Below are 21,473 nucleotides of genomic sequence, written 5' to 3' on the forward strand. Positions count from 1 at the left end.
TGAATGTTCACGTACAAGTTTTTGTTTGAACACCTGTTTCAGTTCTTTTGAGTAGATAGCCAAAAGTGATGTTGTTGGATCATATGTTAATTCTGGCTATCTGTATTTTTAATACGAAGGTTTTTATTTTATTTTGTAGTCAAAGCCTGTGATACATGATTAGGTTCAGCTGTTCTGACTTCACAAGTGAAAGGCTAGAGTTGGAATAGAGATTGGCTTTGGGGTCAGCCAGCTCGGGATTCAAATCCTAGCTCTGTCCCTCCCCTGTTGTGTGAACTTGTGTGTGCGTGTGTATGTGCTCAGTCATGTCTGTCTCTTTGTGAGCCTATGGACGGTAGCCTACCAGGCTCCTCTGTTCATGGGATTCTCCAGGAAAGAATACTAGAACGGGTTAACATGCCCTCCTCCAGGGGATGTGCCCAACCCAGGGATCGAACCTGTGTCTCCCGCTCCTCCTGTATTGCAGGCAGATACTTTACCACTGAGCCACTGGGGAAACCCATGAACTTGTAGGCAAGTAGCTTATCTTCTCATTCTGTTTCCTACCCCTAATATGGGAGCAATATAGGCCCGTTTCCTAGGGATGTTGTCTCTTAGTGCCTTTTTAAGTGTGTCTGTAATGCTCTGTGCAAAATTAACATAACAAGCTCTTAGTAATCTGTAGAAAATATGATTATTTTTATTCATCTCCCAAACAATGCACCTAATTATTTTAGGATTTAGGCAACAAGTAAATTTAACCAAAAACCCACAAACATTTTTTGGTGCTGTCCTTATTTTCAGAATATGCTTAAGGCGGTCAGTGCAACCCAGAAACAGATAGACCTGGTAAAGCTCCATGAACAAGCCAAGAGGAATCTGGAGGAAGAAATCCAAAACTACAAAGAGGAAGCTCAGAAGCAGAGAAAGATCATTTTTCAACTGGAAAAGGAGCGAGATCGGTACATCAATGAAGCCAGTGACCTTACCCAAAAGGTAAGCTACTCTTCCATGGAATGGGTCGAGCATCAGTGCGTTATTTCTGATTGCCACACATTGTTGCAAAGACAGATTATTCAGATTGCAGCTTGTGGTTCACATGCAGATGATTTAAAATAGCGGGCAATAAGCTCTGCTAGCAAATCAGCTACTGCCCATTTAGAGTAAACAAATGCTGATTAGATATTTGCAGAACGTAAGTTTGGAGGAACACAAATGCATGTGGTCAGTCCATCCCTGGCAGGACATGTCTTCCTCGTAAAAGATGCCCCGTGATCCTCATACCCCTGGTTGGAAGCCATTGTTTTACAGCATATTCCTCTTGCACCTTGATCATGTAAGAAGCTCCACTGATTGATTTACTGACTCTGAGAGGACTAGTTGTCAGTTCAGGCACTCATGTTCTCTAGTGTGGCTAAGCTTGTTAGCCTCTGTATCCGTCGGATTAAGTTGTAGCAAATAACCCTCAGGTCTCAGTCGTTTATAGCAACAGAGATCTATATTTTGTTCACATTAATGACCTTTGAGGGTCAGCCACAGCTCTGCTTCACGTCCTCTTCATTGCAGATGGACTGTTGGAATGTGTTGACCTCTTATAGAGGAAAAACTGTGTAATGGTGAACCTTTGATATGCTCTCAGAGCTTCTGCTGGCAAAGGAAGGGTGAAAGGGTCAGTCCACTCATGTTTCATTGATCAAAGGGAGTTACGTGATCAAGCCTGATATCCTTGGGCAGCAGCGTGATCCTACTAAGGGAAGGGCCTTACCTGGTGAGACAGAGACTATCTCTGAACGTATAATCTGTTGTAACCTCCTACGTCTTCCTTCCTGGCAGTCAGTCTCCCGCCATTCCTGGCTGCCATCACACTGTCAGAGTTGTTAAAAATTCCAATGAAATCTTATTATTACTCCCAGCCTTACAAACCTCAGTCATATCTCAGCAACCTGGGGCAGTGCTTCCTAACATTCTTTGCATCACAGCATTGTAGAAAATAGCATGTCTACAGTGTGTGGGAATGAGGGAGATGAGCCTGTGCAGGGCTGGAGGGGCTCACCCAGGGATGCTAGCTGCCCAGGTCCCACTTGGCCCACCTCTGGGTAGAGTGAATCAGTGTTTTTTGTTACATACCTGTAACCCATGCAAGACACAGCAATTCATATATTCTGACTTATGCAACAGAGGCTAAGCTCTTTGTTTTATCTGGAAAGCCCTTTCCTCTCCCTTCTCTGAATGAAAAATTCTTATTCATGGTTCAGTACCCAAATCAAATGCTCATGTCTACGGTCAAACCTATTTTAACTCCTTAGGCAGAGCTAGTCACTTCCTACTTAATGGGTTTGTTGATATCTCTGGAAGAACTCTTACCATCTTCTAGTGTACTTTTTTATTTATACCTTTGTTTGTAGTGAGCTCTTGGTAGCAAGAACTTCATCTTCTCTTCATTTCCAGCACATAGTAAATGCTTGTAAATAGTAGCTACCAAAACTGGGTTGAACAAATAGATAGATGATGAGTGATTAAAAAAAAGATTGCTGTCACTGATTTTAATATAGGATTGTGTGTTTCTCTCTTTCCTATGAAGGAGAGATACCGGTACCAAGTTTTGCTGGTAACTGTTTTTCACAATTTCTGATGTTTAACTGCACAAGGTTGCATAGTGTCTCACCTAAATAATTTAAGCACAAGTTCTTAAAATATTGTTTATCAACTATAATTTTTCTCTCTTAATTCCTGACAGTGTGTATCTAGCAACTTGTGTCACCTCTGGACTTCTTATTAAAAACATATCTTTTTGACACCTTCTTGTATTTCTTTCTTTACTGTCACACACACACACACACACACACACACACACACAAGTACCTCACTCCCACAAACAGAAAGCTCCCTTTCATGTATCCTATTTATAGGAAGTTGAGGAATAATACCAGGGACTGGGGGAAGATGTCATGAAACTGATATTTTCATCTCCTTCTAAAGTGGGTTGTTCCAAGTTTATCCTTTTGACCCCACAATTTCTTTTGTAAAAACTGAGTATATGAAGAAATAAGAATGCAAAGATTTTTATAAAAGAATTTCTTCAAAATAAATTGTGCGAATTTGCCACGTGCCATTAAAATCATGTTTGAAAAATATTTTTTAAATGGGGAATATGGTCACAATATGAACCTGATAAGAACAAAATGCAAAATTATTTATATGGTTTGACCTAAATTTTATCTGTGTGCAGACAAAAAGGATTGGGGTCATTATATCATGGGGTGGGTAGTGAAAATTAAATGAAGTAATGTCGGTAAAGTATTTAGGATGATCTCTGGCACATAGTAAATGCTATGAAATATTTCATAAATAAGCAAGTAAATAATTAATTTGTAGATAAACAGCCCAGAATTTTTGTTCAAAGTGGCATTTGAATGTAGCTGTTTTCAACTTCTTGTTAAATGTCGGTAACAGAGATGAAAAGTTTTAATGGCATCAAACACTAAGGTTGACATAAGGCCATGCTAAAATAGAAGAAAAGAGATTGGATGAGAATTTTAAAGGCAGTAGAGGTGAACTGAGGAAAATCCACCCGGCCCTCAATTCACAGTCCCTCAAACTTGCTTGCAGTTGGGAAGGAGAGGGGCAGTGGTGAGCAGGAAATGGGGGGAGATAGGAGAAGATGAGAGAGTAGGCTGGGCTCTTCTGGGAGACAGGACCAGTTCCCAGGGCAGGAATGACCGAGGAAGTGCTAAGCATGGGACCTCCGATGGTCAAGTTTAAGTTCTTTAACTGTGCTCTGTACCTGCAACCTTCAGTGACAGTCTGCATCAACCCTGTAGCTGGATTGTGCTTTGTGGGGGCAGGGACGGGGTGATGAGGGATGTGGGATGTGAGGTAACACACCTAGAAAAGGAACCACATGTGCCAGAGAGAAGTGCCAGTCGAGAATATGGAATTCTATTGAAATAGGAAATCAAAGCCACAGTGAATAGGAGAAATATAATTCCTCTAAGAATTCTTGGAGCTACTAGGTTGGTCATGTTGGGCTTCCTAGCACACACAATGAAGATTATAGATGTTCTGCTGTTGTGGTTAAGAACAGTGTGACCCCAGGAGGACAGAGGACTGTCATCTGGGTTATAAGTCCAAGATGCCATTACTTCTAGGACAAAACAAAGATAAAGAAAGGACGTGATGGATAAAATAAGGAACAGTTGTAAAGAGACTAAAACACATGCAGACCTCAAACCAACTCAAAGCAAGCAATGGTAGATTTAAAATCCACACTGAAGTTAGTAAGTTAGTAAAGACCAGAACTGATGTGGAAAATGCAATCAGTGAAGTGGAGTGCAAACTTGAGTAGTTCTCTTAGAATGTTCAGTTCAGTTCAGTCACTCAGTTGTTTCCGACTCTTTGTGACCCCATGGACTACAGCACGCCAGGCTTTACTGTCCATCACTGACTCCTGGAGCTTGCTCAAACTCATGTCCATCGAATTGATAACACCATCTAACCATCTCATCCTCTGTTGTCCCCTTATCCTCCTGCCTTCAGTCTTTCCCACCATCAGGATCTTTTCAAATGTGTCAGTTCTTCGCATGAGGTGGCCAAAGTATTGGAGCTTCAGCTTTAGCATCAGTCCTTGCAATGAACATTCAGGACTCATCTCCTTTAGGATGGACTGGTTGGATCTCCTTGCGGTCCCAGGAACTCTCAAGAGTCTTCTCCAACATCACAGTTCAAAAAGATCAGTTCTTCAGTGCTCAGCTTTCTTTATGGTCTAAACTTCACATCCATACTTGACTACTGGGAAAACCATAGCTTTGACTAGACAGACCTGTGTCAGCCAAGTAATGTCTCTGATTTTAACATGCTATCTAGGTTGGTCATAGCTTTTCTTCCAAGGTTTTCTTCATACTCTTAGAATATAGGTGGAAACAAAAGAAAAAAATGATTAAAGAGAGGATAAGAGATAAGGACAGGGAATAAAAAGCATCCTATAAGTTGCTGGTCTATGATGGAGGAACTGAGCCCCAAATCAAAGATGTAACAGAAAATATTTTCTGGAGATGAAGAAGGAACTGTACATGCAGATTGAGCATGTTTCTGGCAAAATCAGTGACAGGAGAAATCTCATAGACTTGTTCTAGGAGAAAGTCCTAAGTGTGTATGTTGTTTAACCCACGAAGATAAAGAAAAGTACTCTCTGAGAGTTAGGCAAGAGGAAAAAGCTGAAGTCTAGTTCCTTTCTTTTAACAGGAAAAAGAGTAGAAGGTAATGGATCAACATGTGAAAACTAGGTATTTCTGAGTAATAGGGATACAGATCGTTTTTAATTTACCTCTTTTGTGCTTTTTGTGTTCTTCAAATTTTCTGAAATGAATATATATTACTTTAGTATCCTGATCCAAAGAAAAAATACTAAAAAACCTTGCCTTTCAGTCAAGGACCAATAAAACCTTAGTGGAGCTTTATTTAAAATGTTTTCTAATCCATCTGTACTTGGTTCCCCTCTCTGGCGGGTGAAGAAATCTGATGTTATTACAGTATCTGCGTTTCCGAGTGTGCCTCATGCCATTTGCAGGTTCCTTGAGGGCAAGTCTTCTTGAGCTCTTTATGTTACTTATTCATTAAATAGGTATTCAAATATATTTTGAAAGGGTGAATGGAAAGCATAATTAGACCACTGAATCAACTTGTCAAAGACTTATTTTTAAGTATCTATATTAAATTCTTCTTCAGTAATCTGTTATCCCATGAGGTCACAAAGTGGACATGACTGAGTGCCTAAACTTTCTTAAACTTATGGGTCTGCTTGCCTTTAAATTCTTTTGAAATAGGTTGCCATGACGGACAATGTTATCTGAATTATCGGCAGTTTTAGCTGTGAGTGACTTCTGGCCTGATCTCCTCTTTCTTCTGGGCTGCAAAAACAGTGTCAACATTTGCTTTCTGATTCTTTTTATTTAGAAGGAAAAAAAGGTGAAATCTAAGCTGCTGAAAACCCTACATTACATTTTATTAATTTAACTTGGCATTTGCAAATGAGAAAGAAGATTCCTTTTTGCGCCAGAATTGGATGGCTCAGAATCCCAAGCCTTTCCTTATGTGTTTATCTCAGTCAACATGTGCCATGATATTACTGCGTAATAAACAACCACCAGGTCTCACCAGCATGCAAAAACAAGCACTTATTTCTCACTCACACACTTACAGTTGACAAGGGTCAGCTGATCTGGGCTGAGCTTACTGGACTTGGCCTGGGGCTGTGGGTTGGGTCCAGATTTGCTCTGTGTGCTTCTCTTCCTTCAGGACATGCACACTGTTCTCATGGAGAATGGAAGGAATGCAAAGGACAGACCCAGCCACGCAAGCACAGTTCATGGGCCTCTACTTGCCTAATGTTCTCTGACATCCCATCAGCTATGGCAAGTCACATGTCCAGGCCCAGCCTCAACAGCAAGGGCAAGTAGACTCCTCCCATAGAGGTCGTGGGAGCAAATATTCATGGAGCCATGACAAGCTACTACAGTGTTTCAGCACTTATTCTTTATAGTTGGATGTTTTTTCTTTTATTATTGGAGTATAATTGCTTTGCCGTGTTGTATTAGTTTCGCTGCACAGCCAAGTGAGTCAGCTATATGTTTATATATATCCCCTCCTTCTTCAGCCTCCCCCTACCCCATCCCATTCCTCTAGGTTGTCACTGAGCTGAGCTCTTTGGGCTATACAGCAGCTCCCCACTAGATATTTTACACAGTATATATTCAGCACTTTTTATCTTCATGGTTTTTCCTCTGGTGCAGTATAAATTTTATTATTCAGCTAAATTGAGAGGCACCAAGAGTGGCATTATAAGTTGTGGTGGTTTAGTTGCTAAGTCATGTCCAATTCTTGTGACCCTATGGACTGTAGCCCACCAGGCTCCTCTGTCCATGGGATTTTCCAGGCAAGAATACTGGAGAGGGTTGCCATTTTCTTCTCCGGGGGATCTTCCTGACCCAGGGATCGAACCCAGGTCTCCTGCACTGCAGGCAGATTCTTTACTGACCGAGCTACTAGAGAAGCCCAATTATAAGTTATGGTTCACCATATTTACTCTTTTCTTGACTTTTATAAATTTTAGGTAAGATCTTTCCTAGTTAATGATTAAAACTGGGGAACATTCTGCACATTATGCATTTGGCTCATTTTAGGACCCCCTTCTTTTTCATTCTAAATATTAAACTTCTAGCTATCCCCTCCCAGGCTTCTTATATAGTGAAAAGCATTTTTCACAATGAATTCCTACTAACAAGTTTCTTAGCTTCCTGCTTATTTGCCTTATAACAATGTCAAGCAAAGCTCTTGTAGACAGAGGTTCCAAGAAATGAATAATGTTGTGCTTTCAAGGATTTAGAAGTAAGTGAGGATAGCAGAAGCTGATCAAAGAAATATCATTCACTGAATAGGTGCTTCATAATAAAAGGAAGTTTCTGTTTTTTCAATATTAATTTGAAGTTTTTAATACAGAGCATCTTTAATAGGGTAGAACTCTAGAGAGAGCCTTCAAGGGGACATACACAAATCATAAGCTTTTCATGTTATAATGAAATAAGTGTACTATGGATCACTCTTTTCCTGGAGGAGAACAGAGTGATCCATAGAAAAAAACCAAATTGATTTTTTAAGTGCTAATATCATATAATATCACATAATGTTATACCATGATAGTCTATTAACATTTATTAAATGATTAAATTATGATATGCCTGGTACTTATATTATGACATAAATATAATTTTTCTCACTTTTATCCTCATTATAGCCCTCCTAGGCAGATATTATAGCCTTCATTTGTAGCATAACATGTTATTAAAAACAGATAGAAAAATAGATATGCCTCCCTGAATTTGAGATAGAGGATAAAATAAGAAAGCAAGACAAATAGAGAAGACTTAAAATTTCACATGACTGGGCACAAAATTTTTTTTTTTTTTGAGAGTGAGTTTTCCAGTTTTATTATGGAAGTAAAGGCATTGTCAGCATTCAAACCATTGACACCAAGTCAGAAAAACTTACTTTAAAAGTTTATTGTACTGATATTTCATCAATTGCAAGTTAAAAGATTCCAAATTCAATGACCTACTTTCTCTTCCTGCCTTAGTACATATGATGTTTTGACTATGGCTGCAGATTTCCTGCACACGTTATTGATTTTTATCTCACTATTATTTCTATTGGCAGGTTGTTTTAACAGGAAAAAAAAAGGCAGTAGGTTATAAACTGAGACTATGCCCTCATAGTGCACTGTAAGCATTTTCTGGTCTCCTCTGAAGTAGGCCTCCACATGCTAGGCTCTCCAACCCTCTGGCTGTAATAAAACTCTCTATATTTGGATGTGATTTATCTCAGAGTTGGTTTGAGGTATCTAAAGTATAATCAATTAATTAAGCTCCAGACCCATAGCTGGCATTCTGCATTCTCTTATATATCCTTTTAAACTGGGAACATTTTGCTGATGAAGGGTTTTGTGTCTACCTAATACTCCGCACATTTTATGAATTTTCAGGATTTGAACCTCTATGTGACATTGGTTTGAATGATTTCCTTCAAAAAAATTGAGTCCTAACACTTGGAACTAAATTGCTTTGTGAATTGTCTTTTCCCTTTGTTTCTATACTTTAAAACTTTTTGCTGTCATTTAAATGAAATAACCTTTGATCTTTTTGGTATCATGATTGGTTCCTATTACTCCCAGCTTCAAGAATCTGGAAACAAGTTAGACTTTGTGTGCTGTTGTTTGCAAAAAGATGAACCTGGCTATCTGGGTGCCCCAGAAAGAAATGCCCTTGGTTACATCTTTTCTCTGGAGCATTATTCTGTCTGTGCAAAGGATTATTCTTGCTGTAATACTTCTTTAAGTGATTGAACAAGCAATTTTTTTCTTTTCTCTGATATGCTGCTTGATATTCTGAATGCTGATAATGCTGTTCAAAGTATTTTCAATCTATTCATTTCACTGACCTCAAGGAAGGTGGTCATGTCCATAGAAAGGCTACATTTGGGGATAAGATAGTGTCTTTCTTTAAAAAAATCAAACAAGTAACAGATCCAGGAATGGATACCTTATTTAGGTTTCCCATTTGTTCCTAACTTAAACATTCTAGTTGCTAGTGGTGGTATCTTAAAAGGCCACCTGCTACTCATTTTCAAGGGATAGATCAAAGAGATGATGGAAGAAGGAGTGAAATGTCTTTTCATTTCAGATCTACCCACATGCCTCTTCTGCAGACCTCCTCTTCTCAAGTTTTCTAGTTTTGTTCCTTCAAGCCCCCTAACCAACAATGCAAGCCATTCATCACTGAGTCTTTATATATTCTTACCTTGGGCCATTTTCTTTCCACACAAAGTGGGTGATGGAAATTAATAAAAATAAAACAGAAAAATAATATAAAATACTTTGTACAGGGACTTCCCTGGTGTCCAGCGGCTAAGATTCCATGCTCCCAATGCAGGGGGCCTAGGTTTGATCCCTAATCAAGGAACTAGGGATTCCCTGGTGGCTCAGAGGATAAAGTGTCTGCCTGCAATGCCGGAGACCTGGGTTTGATCCCTGGGTTGGGAAGATCCCCTGGAGAAGAAAATGGCAACCCACTCCAGTACTCTTGCCTAGAAAATTCCGTGGATGGAGGAGCCTGGTGGGCTACAGTCCATGGGGTCACCAAGAGTTGGACACGACTGAGCGACTTCAGTTCACTTCAAGGAACTAGATCCCCTGTGCTGCAAATAAAAGCTCTTGCCTGCTACAACTAAAGAGCCCACATGCTGCCTGGAGCACTGAGGATCCAGGTGCTGCAACTAAGACCCGGTGCAGCCTAATAAATGAATTAAGATAAAAAAGTACTTTATGCAACTCTGGTTGCATAAACGTAAAAGATTGGTTGAAATAGATATTTTTTCTTGAAAATATGTACACGCATTAAGGCTTGACTCAAGGAGAGGTAGAAACCAAAGAAAGATTAATAACCATGGAAGCCACCGAAACATCTGAGAGAGAATTAGCTGCAGTGTTGTCACTGGGGGCCTAATTATTTTAGAATTAAGTTCCTTCAAACTTTGAAGAATCAGATAATTCCCAGGCTATGTAAATTTTTTTTTTCTGTGTATGAATTTAGAAAAATGTATTATGTATTCTTGGGGGTAATTTTTTTCTGTTGGGATTTCTGTATTTCATTTATTTTTCTTTTTTATTAATTAACTTTTTATTGGAGGACAATTGCTTTGCAGTGTTGCGTTGGTCTTGGGGGTAATATTGATTGGCATTACTTTACTGGCCTAACCCATGCCTTCTGCTGTGATAATGAACAAAAACTGCAGGCCTTGGAGAGAGCTTGGGGATGAATGAGTCCTTGGGTGGGATGACCTAGGAACAAGAAGGAAGAGGTAGTTCTCACAAATTATGTACATACCAAATATTAACTTCTTAGATAAGATGTGTATGGCCACCCTATTACTCTCCCAGTGTTTAATTCTCTCATAACACCCTGTGCGTATCTCAGATATTGGTTGTATCCATTCCTTATCATTTTACAGTGGAGTCACTCACTAGAAGTGAATTTGAGGGCAGGGAATGCCTCTTATTTTTCTTTACATCACTGGTGCTTTTATAGAGCCTGCCATAGATGGGTCCTCAATGCATGTTCAATGAGTGAATGAATAAGTAGGCGAGTCATTGAATGAATTAACAAAAGGGTACTCAGCTCCCTTTATGAAACTAGCAGAAATCTTGATATTAAAATAGAGCCAAAAAGGAAACTATAGACTTAGGTCACTTATGAATATGTATGTAGCATCCTAAATGAAATTCTAGCAAACCAAATTCAACAGCACATTAAAAGAATCATCCAGTATGACCAAAGAGGGTTTATCCTGAAACCACAAGGACAGTTTTCTATTAAGAAAGCTATTGCTGCTGGTGTGAAAATGTAAAATGTTACAGCCATTTTTGAAAGCAATCTAGCAGTATCTATTAAAGTTAAAAATATTTATGTCTTTTGAGCCACATACTCCTCTTCTGGGAATCCATCCCAACAGAAGTAAAAGAACAAGTGCATAAGAACACAGGTATAAAATGTTCATTGTAGCATGATTCAGACTGGCAAAAAAATGGAAACCAAGTGAATGCCTGTCAGAGGGGAAGGGTTCACCTGCACTGTAGGGCATTATGTCCCTTTTAAAGAGAATTCCCACAAAGTATAAAAAGCAAGGTGCATAAAAATATATAAGAGGATCCCACTTTGCTGAAAAATAACGACCAAATTCAGAAAGCAAAAGGAAAACAAACCCCTGAACCTGTATATTCACTAGTTGGCTAGCTGTGAATTATATTACTTCTTTTGATTTCAGTTTCCTTATTTGTAAAATTGGGATATGATAATGCACATCTATGAGGATTTTTGTGAAGATTAAATGAGTTAATCCCTGTAAAATCCTTGGTATATAGAAAGTACCTGAGAAATATTAGCTATCATTACAATAGTGACATTAGTAGACCTAAATAGAATATGCAGAATTCAAAGAAAAGTATGGAAGAACACATGCTGGATCGTTAACCTGGTTTCTTTCTGTGTCAATGAGGGACTGATGTGGGTGGAAGGGAGAAGAAGGTTCAAGTAAATGAGAAAGAGAAGTGAAGTCGCTTAGTCATATCTACTTCTGCGACCCCATGGACTGTAGCCTACCAGGCTCCTTCGTCCATGGGATTTTCCAGGCGAGAGTACTGGAGTGGGTTGCCATTTCCTTCTCCAGGGGATCTTCCCAACCCAGGGAATGAACCCAGGTCTCCTGCATTGCAGGCAGATGCTTTACCGTCTGAGCCACCAGGGAAGCTAAGAAGGAGAAAATAAATGTTTATTTCCCATTTATGCACTTATTTAGAATTATGGCATATGGGACTATGAATAAAGAAATAAAATCAGAATACTTGTAAAAGAAGACATTTGTTATTAAGTATATCAGATCAATAGAACTGATAGTGTAGTACAAAATAATATATGCTAAAAAGACATTTATTAAAATTTGATTCCATCCTTCCTTAAATATAAATCTAAGAAAACTTTGAAAGATATTGGATTTTACTGGTGGCTCAAATGGTAAAGAATCTGCCTGCAATGCAGGAGACTTGGGTTCAATCCCTGCATTGGGAAGATTCCCCTGGAGAAGAGAATGGCAACCCACTCCAGTAACATTGCCTGGAGAATTCCATGGACAGAGGAGCCTGGTGGGCTCTAGTCCTTGGGGTCACAAAGAGTTGGACATGACTGAGTGACTAACACTTCTTTCACTATTTAAAGATATAAGGGGAAATATATTAAACACCAGCCATCATTAACTCTGTTGGGGAAACATTAGAAGAGGGTTTCTTAGAATATATTTTCTGGAATACTAATTCTACAAGTAGAGTAAAAGGATTCGCTGCTGGAATGACTGGGGATTGGGAACATGATGCTCACAGGTATCCAAAACCTGAATCATATATTCCCATGACAAAGAGGTCCTTTTTGACCTTTAGGTTCTAGGTAAATCTCTTCTTTCGAGGAAGCTTCCCTGGCCCTGTTACTTCAAGTGCATCCCCCTCCTTTCTCTGTCATGTTTCTCTGTTTATTTCCTTCAACTGCAGTCATGAATTAAGAGAATTCCCCTGAAATGCAGTGAAATATACTTAAGAATTTTCTCCTGGTGTGTTCTAGCCGTTGTTAAAGTATAAGCTCTATTCATTCAACCAGTTTTCCTTGCAAAATTTTTTTTCTGAAGGAATTTTAGAAGACGTTTGTCCTTAGAAAATCAATTTCTGTGGTCACTGAAGCTAAGAGTCATGATGATGTCATTTCTGCTGGGTGGATTCCTTGTCGAGAAGCATTGGCTCACTGTGGAATTTTGGGCCTCGGTTTTCCATACTTGCAAAAAAGAGGCAGCTACTTCTGCCTAAAAGTGTTTTGCACACAGTAGAATATGTATTTTTATGAAGTCTTTTGGGTTTCCTTGATGGGAGTGAGTTTGACATTGGTAAAGATAGCGTTATGATTGCTATCAATGTCAGAGATCACTTTTCTTTCTTGTGGCTAACCTTATAAAGCCATGACTGTGGCCAAACAGCTAATCTATCTCTTACCCTTCCTAGGGCTTTGTGTTAAGATCTGTTTAAGCTTGTGCTTTTTCTTGTTCCTTTTTTGGTGGTTGGGGTGGGCAAGAGAGGTTTTCAGAATTGAAAGAATTTCTTTATTTTCTTTTCTGTTTTGTGATCACAGAATAACTGTGCTAAGCCTTAATGCTTGAGCAGATTGGTGCTGTAGATAAATATATGTTTGCCCCTAATCAGCTGGGCTGAACTTCTGTGTCGTACCGCAATGATTATAGCCACAGTCAGATTTTCTGATTGCTGGCATTTCTGCTCCCTACCCTCAGATGCAAAATCTGTTTGTCCTGAACCAATAACCACAGATGGGCTATTTAACCATCTTTATTACTTCTTTCTCCTCCAGGTCCTCATGAACATGGAAGACATAAAAGTCCGTGAAATGCAGATTTTTGACTATAGGAAAAAAATCGCTGAATCAGAGACTAAATTAAAACAGCAACAGAATCTGTATGAAGCTGTGAGATCAGATAGGAATCTGTATAGTAAAAATCTGGTTGAGGCTCAGGTAAAGAATATATTTATGTCTTTACATTTTGCTCCCTTCCCATGCTGGGTTTAAAGCAGTTTCTGTTATTCTAATAGCAGAATTTACAATAGATTGAGAAAGAAGAAATCGGGGAATTCACCTGAAAGAAAAGATCAGTTTATGCAGAACTGTCAGATTGTTTGAAATGGAAATGACACAACTTGATCAGATATGAAGATTGAGGCCCTGGTTTTAATTATTATGTAGAATTGCCATTCTCTTGTTTCTCGTTGTTAAAACTGCTAATAGCTATCATGACTCAGAGGGGAGCAGCATACTCTTGTCATTTAAGTGCAGAGTTTTGCTTTGTAATTTTTTTAGTTAAAAATGTTTGTTGTGATTCCAATTTGTCTCTTATACAGTGAGGAGTAAAGTGTGTGCATGTGTGTATGTGTATGGCAAATTCATTATGTATTTTTACATCTATCTCATGAAAATATTTGGAGAGTTAATGCTATGAAATACTTTAAGGTCTATGGCCACAAGATACAAAGATACCCAGTTGTAATCGATCAGGAAATCATTGTTTTAAATGAATCTCCCTTAAAAGCTCTTGACTATGCATTGAGCTTCCATAGTGGATGATGTCTATTTAATTCACTTTCAAACATATCTCCTTTCATTTTGTTAGGATGAAATAACGGAAATGAAGAGAAAATTAAAGATTATGACCCATCAGGTAGATCAGTTGAAAGAAGAAATCTCAGCTAAGGAGTCGGCACTTGTGAAACTACATCTGGAACAGCAGCGCATAGAAAAGGAGAAGGAAACGCTGAAGGTACAGACCTTATAATAAAGGCGGTGGGCCAGTTGTCAGTCCGTTAGACCTACTGGGGCCAGGCTCCGAGCTCAGTGAGGATAGGCAGGGGCGAGGCGAGGGCGGGGCCGGGCGCGGGGAGAACAACCAAAGCACCAGGAGGATGAACTCCACCACCTCGAGGCCAGTCTTCCCTACAGGGAGTGCTCCCAGCCAGAACGGGAAGGGGCCAGTGGAGACGCTGAGCTCCTAGATTACCTGTGGTGGTTATCATGGCATCAGTGGAAGAGAACCTAGCAGGTCAGCAGTGCCCAGGAAGTCCTGGAACTTGCAGGCTCACTAGGACCTCTTTGCCTTTACAACTCAAGTCCAGCCCTTTGTTTGCACTCAAGCCCCCCAAACTCCTCCCTGGGGCTTCTGTGAGACAAAGCTGGCAGATCTCTGGTGCCGCTGCCCTGCTACTGATTTCCTTCAGGGGCACGTGCTGTTTCTGCCTTCGACATCACTGTCTGCTAGGTGTCAGACTTTGTCCTTGCTTGTCTGGCCCTCAGCTGGGTTCATGGATCGCCTTACTCCTGTGAGTCTAAGAGCTTTGCAGCCACTCCTCTAGGGAACCACCCTTGTCGTCACATATTGCTGAGATATACCCTTTTAAATCTACAAATTTAGAACATTCTAGGTCTACTAATATAGCATAAAGACTCGGCCCCCAAATATATGCCAAATAATTATACCATATCAAAACTCTGAGTTAAATACATTTTACTATACATATTCATTAAATCTAATGAATTTCTTAGCCAATCCAGTAAATTTCCCTTCTAATCCATTTGCCCGAAGAATTAAAAAAGAAACTTCTAAGAGAATAGTGCCACTTTTATTTTTTTTTAATGTGTATGTTTATGAGCCATTTGCAGAAACTTCTATAGCCAGTGAAAGACTGAATTTCTGCACATGATTATCTTCAAAGATAGTTCCTATCTTGAAAATGAATATGTAGCATGGGGCAGATTTAATGTCAAATTTCCTTGATTCTATGATGCTGTAGACTGAAATACGCACTCTCAGTTTAACAATAGATTTTGTCAACTTAATGATAGGTCTTCATGGAAATAGAACTACTACACTAAGTTAAGTTAAGGCACATGAGGATGGAAAGAAATTAAAATGTAGTGAAAGTGCCTTTACAATAAAGATATGGTAATTGATATATTTACCTAAGACTTTCATCTCCTCGCTCCAGCTCATGATAGAAAAAAACAGAAAATTCTGTACTAAAATTTATTTACATATAAAGAAACATAACTATATATTCTAAAATTTGAAAATACCTTGCATCTTTGCCCTTATTCTCCTTGTTTGAAAGCATATTAATAGTTTTATAGGAGATTGTTTGTTCCACCCTGGAAGTCTATGGTAGGATGGTGTTTATCATTGGCTGAATCAGAAGAGTCTTATTGCAAACACTGCTTCACTCATAGGCCTCATGGACCCATGTTAGCAAGGCTTCAGTGTAACTGGATTTGGTACATCATCTCTACTTTGCAGAGGATGACATTGATCCTCATCTCTTACTTTCCAAGGAATGCTCTTTTCAAAAGATTAATTGTCGCTGCATAATGGGATCCAAGGAAGACAAAGTCCTGCTTTAGAATAAGCAATGTCCTATGCAAAAAGGGATTATTCCTGATTCCTTTGTTGGACTTTGGTTAATATGTTTCGATTACACCCTCCATCATTAGACGTCTATACATATAGCTAGAAGCATCAAAATAAAATAAAGGAATAAAGTTTATAATAAAGTTTAAATCATAAACTTTATATTATTTTAATCATAATAAAATAAAGTTTCTGTCTCTTTGGTCCTGTGCCAGCAGAGTTGGCAGCTGGTGACTAAAGGAGATGATTAAAGGGCTTCTGTTCTAGAAAGTCTGCTCCAAATGGTGAATCCTAGGTCTGGATAGCTTTGTGTCATCGATTACAGGAAGATGATTGCTTTGGACTTACTGTGAAACTGGGATGCCTTTTCCTCAGCTTTTCCCATTAAGGCAAGAATTAGGAACAGAAAAAAAAGGCTGCCTCCTTGATTTATTATTTGAGGTTATCCAACGGTGACTTGCAATGGTGCTTTGACTGGATAATTTTGGCCTATCATTAAGCCCATTTGACATCCTTTAGAAAAGTATGACAGCTCAAATGTTGAGTTTCAGCCTCTTAACTTTTTTAGCCTCAAAGATGAATCACATTTACAGAGGTCTCTGAATTTCATGCATCTGAGCTTTGCAAACCAAAACCCTGGAGGAAAGGGCAGATTGTTTTTTTTTTTTTTTTTTTAGTAACTTTGCTCCATGAGAGACATGTAGCTTATTATAGTGAGTTATACAAAGCTATGTTGGTACATAATCCCTCCCGGAAGGGCAAGCCCTAGCCTGTTTGGTAGACCATGAGATGCTTTTTGACAGGACAACCCAATTTATTGCTTCTCCAAGCCCACGACAAACAATTGTCCATAAGAGATCATCCCCATCCTCATTCATCACCCACCCTCCCCACCCCCCAACCCAGATAGAAAAGTCTTGCTTCTTCCATGTTTCTTTTCCAGTTGCTGCCAGGCTCTACAGGCTCCTCAGGATTCTAGACATTATCAGCACATGATGGTTATGACAGGATGTCAGTAGTTCCTTGTAGATGTAGCTGCATCTGTGTTCATCTGCCCGTTCTGTCCCTGTCTTGTTTCATCAGCACTAAAGGGGCCATCTCATGTGGAGTGTCTGCCTTCCAGTCCTAACAAGCTCTCGATTCTGTTCATCACCACCCCATCATCCCACATCAATCTGACAGCACTTTGGTTCTTGGTGAATAATTCAGCAGCAAATTCTCTGTGTCCAGAGCTCAGCGTCGCATTAGCAACTGGCTTCAGGGCACCATATCCTTGTGCTCGGTGGATTCTCTAGAGCAACATGGATGGGAACTGTTGGAGGGAGAGGGAGGGAGAGGCAGAGAAAGCCTGATTATTCTCAGGGTTAAAAGACTTCAGATGGTCCTATTTATTTTGCAGGATATAAACAGATGGTTTCTGTGAAATCCACTGAATGTTGGGATCCCGTATGAAGGGGTCAAACTCCCTCAAGTATGCTTCTTTTTAAAAAAATTTTATTTATTTATTTTTGGCTGCACTGGGTCTCCTTGCCGCACAGGGCTTTGTCTAGCTGTGGCGAGCAGGGGCTACCCTCTAGTTGCTGTGCGCCTGGCTACTCTTCATTGTGGTGCAAAGGCTTCTTACTGCAGTGCCTTCTCTTATTGAACATAAGCTCTGGGCTGCGCGGGCTTCCGTAGCCATGGCTCCCGGGCTCTAGAACACGTCCTCAACAGTTGCTGCCCACAGGCTTAGTTGCCCTGCAGCATGTAGAATCTTCCCAGACCAGGGATCAAACCTGTGTCCCCTGTGTTGGCTGGCTGATTCTTAACCACTGGACCACCAGAGAAGTTCCCAAGTATGGTTCTTGAGATATGATTTATGCCCGCAGCCAGACTGGGTGATACATATGCCATGAACACCTATCACAAAACTGTATAATTGTAGAGGCGACCAAAGAGCATGCCCTGCCATCGTATTACAACTTTATGCCTCGGGTCCCATCTAGAATGTTGCTTGATGAGCTTTTGGGTGCACAGAAGTTGTTATCATCTTTCCTGGATGAGGCAGCTCAGATTTACAACTGCTAGATGCATTAGACCTAAGGTATTTTGTTGACGTTAACATTTGCTGCCAACGTCTAGTGCCACATCTTGTTTACAGCCCATAAATTTATGACATAAGGAGACCACTCAGAATTTTGATATATTAGGAAAAAAAGCACCAAGCAATGCCAAACACACGAATGGTTTTACATTTCAGACAGATACTTTTACACACCATTGATTGCATTTTAATATAACAGTGGTTTCATTTTGTTCTGCTGATGGATTCTGATCAGCTCTTGGCACTTAGGAACAGGGAAGTGAATGTTGCACATCTGGAAAAATAAAAGTTTTATTAAAGAAAGCATGAGCCAAACAGGCATTTTATTGCTGTCTTCGCCGTCACCTTAAATGATTATAGAAATAGAAAGGCTGGTTCTTGACTCTCTTTCCTAACAGGCAATCCCCCAAAGTGGTAAATACAAAGCCAGACCAGATCTTTTCTCACTAAGTGTTTCCCTTTGCTTATCCCTGGACCAACATATATTTCATGAATGAGCCAACAGAATGTCATAAAGGAAACCCTGTGTTTTATGGTAGCTAGCTGCGTTTAGTTTGTGACATTACAGGTCTGTTGCTGGGTGTGTGGCGTCTTGTACTGTTCGAATAAATTTGAGCTATGGGATTAATGACTCTTGGTCTTCATGGATTAAAGGCAGGTGGCAACTAGAGTTGGGTTGGTTCATAGGCACTCACTTGCAAATATTTGGTTTTCTGTCATCCCTTTTGTGACATTTCTGGGTGGGTGGAGGTGGGGGAACCCAATTCTTCCTTGAAGGAAAAAGTTACTAGTTTTTCATTTTCACATGTTGACCTGTAGGCCATTGAAAAGTAGGAGGCTTAATATTATCTTGTCCTCTCCCTTGTGATTTCAGGTGTGGGTGAAAACAGAGCTCTTCCTTCGTCTTTCCTTCTTGTGCTGACCTGGCTGTGATACACCTGTCCTTATATGGGCATGGAACCTTGAAGCTTTATTCTTTTCTCCTCTAATATGATTAACTCTTTGGCTCCCAAGTGCATACTCTCCACAGCCCATGGCGTACAAGGCCCTTCTCAGGTTGTCTCAGCTGTTTTACCAGGCTTACTTCCTGCTGTTCCCTACCTAGTACTCCAACTCAGCCACATTGGATGTTTTGCCATCTGGTAAACACACCAGGTGCTTTATAGTTTGCATGCTTCTGTTCATGTGAGTCTGACCACTGACTACTCTCCACCAGCACATACATCTCCCTTTTAGAAATAACTGTCAACTTCCAATACCCAGACTTGTTTTTCTCTCTAATCCCCAGGAAGAAATATGAACTCTGTCCTGTACTCCCATGTTCTTCTTCTTCACAGTAGAAAGCATTTCCACACTGTAGGGTGGTTGGTTATATTTGTTATCTCCAGTGGGTGGTAAATCCCTCACATCTTGCTCATCTTCTGTATTTGGCTTGGAACTATTGTATGGTGATAGCAAAGGGAACAGAAACTCTGGAATGAAAAACTCTAGGTTGGAATCTCAACTTTGCTTCTTATTAGCTGTGTGACCTCTTGAGCAGGTTGATTTGCTCTTCTTTGTCTCTAATTGCATTTGTGAAATTGGGACAAGAGTAGCTAGGCACAATACTTAATATCATGCCAGAGGTGTTGTAAGCCGCAAATATACTTACGGATTTGGAGCAAATGTGTCCTGTGATGAGAGGAATTTTCCTTCTGAAACTTACCAGTCAAAGCATCCTTTCCTTGCTTCTCTTAGGATTTCCATGTAGCCTCAAGAACCTCAAGATCTGAGTTCTTCCAGGAAGCCTTCCTAAGTGCTGCAGTCCTCTGACCTCCTGTGGCACCAATTCACTGTCTGTGTGACAAAAAAATCCTGAAACATTATTGCCTGGACTTGTTAATATTTGCATAATACTTGTATACCTCATCTTCTCATCTAGATTGGAATCGTCTTAGGAGTAGGATCTATATATCATTTTATACTATAGCATCTCTTCTATTCCATCAGGATGTTTTATAAGACAGTCGTTTGGTTGTTATCTTTATTAATTTACATTTTGCTTATAATAGACTTTATTTCTGCAGTTGATATGCTGATGATATTAGGATTGTTATAGGAGCTGATACATATAGATATACCTCCGCCCAGTCCCTCCCCAACCATGCTCACCCCCCACATCCTTCTCTGTACTATCTGTGGATTCTCCTCATGTTTAGCTGGTGAGAGAACTGCTGTTGAATACCAATGAGGGTCCTGCTATACAGATATAGAAAAATGTGGAAATCCCTCAAGGGCACAACTCATAGAAGAAACATGATCACCGTAATATGCATTGTTGTTTCTTTACAGGCCGTGTGTGTGTGTGTGTGTGTGTGTGTGTGTGTATGTGTGTGTGTGTGTGTGTGTTAAGCTTTCTTTGCTTGCGAGGATGATCAAACCATGCTAAACGAGACATCACAGGGAAGTATAAGAAGCACACTATCCATCTAAATCTGGGCCCTGTTGACCTGGTTTGTGCTGTTACAGAGTGAAATCGGTCTGTATCTTTCACTCATTGTCAGGCCGAGCTGCAGAAGCTGAGACAACAAGCCCTGGAGACCAAACACTTCATTGAAAAGCAGGAAGCCGAGGAGAGAAAACTCCTGCGAATTATAGCAGAGGCGGATGGGGAGAGGCTGAGACAGAAGAAGGAATTGGACCAGGTAGGAAGAGACCACACCTTCCCAGGCCTGCAGACTCTATCAGCAGACACAATTGTTTGATTCAGCTCCTCACAAAACCTCATTCTTTTCTGGGTTCTTCCATTGAGTCTCTCAGAACAGCCCCAGAGGCCCACTTCCTGTAGATTAATTGTGAAATATCCATCCATTTATTCTGCTCCTATTTACAAGCACTTACTGTGTATCACCCACTCCTTTAGGCTCTGGGGATATACTGACCAACAAGAAAATAAGTTATCCTGCCCTCAGGGGGTTTACATTCTAGCATAATATCATTGTTGCATATAATTACAATGAATAATTACATAATTTTGGGGGTTAGAAACTTAAATGCTTTCAGAGATCTAGCAGGTTAAAAAAAAAGAGACATTGGCTTGTGTAAGACAGTGAAAGTGAAAGTGTTAGTCACTCAGTCATGTCCAACTCTTTGTGACTCCATGGACTGTAGCCTGCCAGAGCTCTCCCCATGGAATTCTCCAGGCAAGAGTACTAGAGTGGGTAGTCACTCACTTCTCTAGGGGATCTTCCTGACGCAGGAGTCAAACCCAGGTCTCTTGCATCGCAGGCAGATTCTTGACCATCTGTGCCACCAGGGAAGCATGTGG

General features: G+C 40.1%; 1 protein-coding gene across 1 annotated transcript in view; it reads left to right on the top strand.

Moving 5' to 3' along the window:
- Positions 1-21,473, top strand: part of CFAP58 (cilia and flagella associated protein 58) — a 112,561-nt gene that overhangs the window by 29,762 nt on the left and 61,326 nt on the right. The window contains exons 9-12 of the mRNA XM_040254390.1: positions 784-975; positions 13,485-13,646; positions 14,299-14,445; positions 20,710-20,850. Of these exons, the coding sequence (XP_040110324.1) occupies positions 784-975; positions 13,485-13,646; positions 14,299-14,445; positions 20,710-20,850 (642 nt within the window). The remainder of the gene's footprint in view (positions 1-783; positions 976-13,484; positions 13,647-14,298; positions 14,446-20,709; positions 20,851-21,473) is intronic.

The sequence above is a fragment of the Oryx dammah genome, unplaced genomic scaffold, assembly GCF_014754425.2.
Source record: "Oryx dammah isolate SB20612 unplaced genomic scaffold, SCBI_Odam_1.1 HiC_scaffold_14, whole genome shotgun sequence".
In the NCBI taxonomy this organism is placed as follows: domain Eukaryota; kingdom Metazoa; phylum Chordata; class Mammalia; order Artiodactyla; family Bovidae; genus Oryx; species Oryx dammah.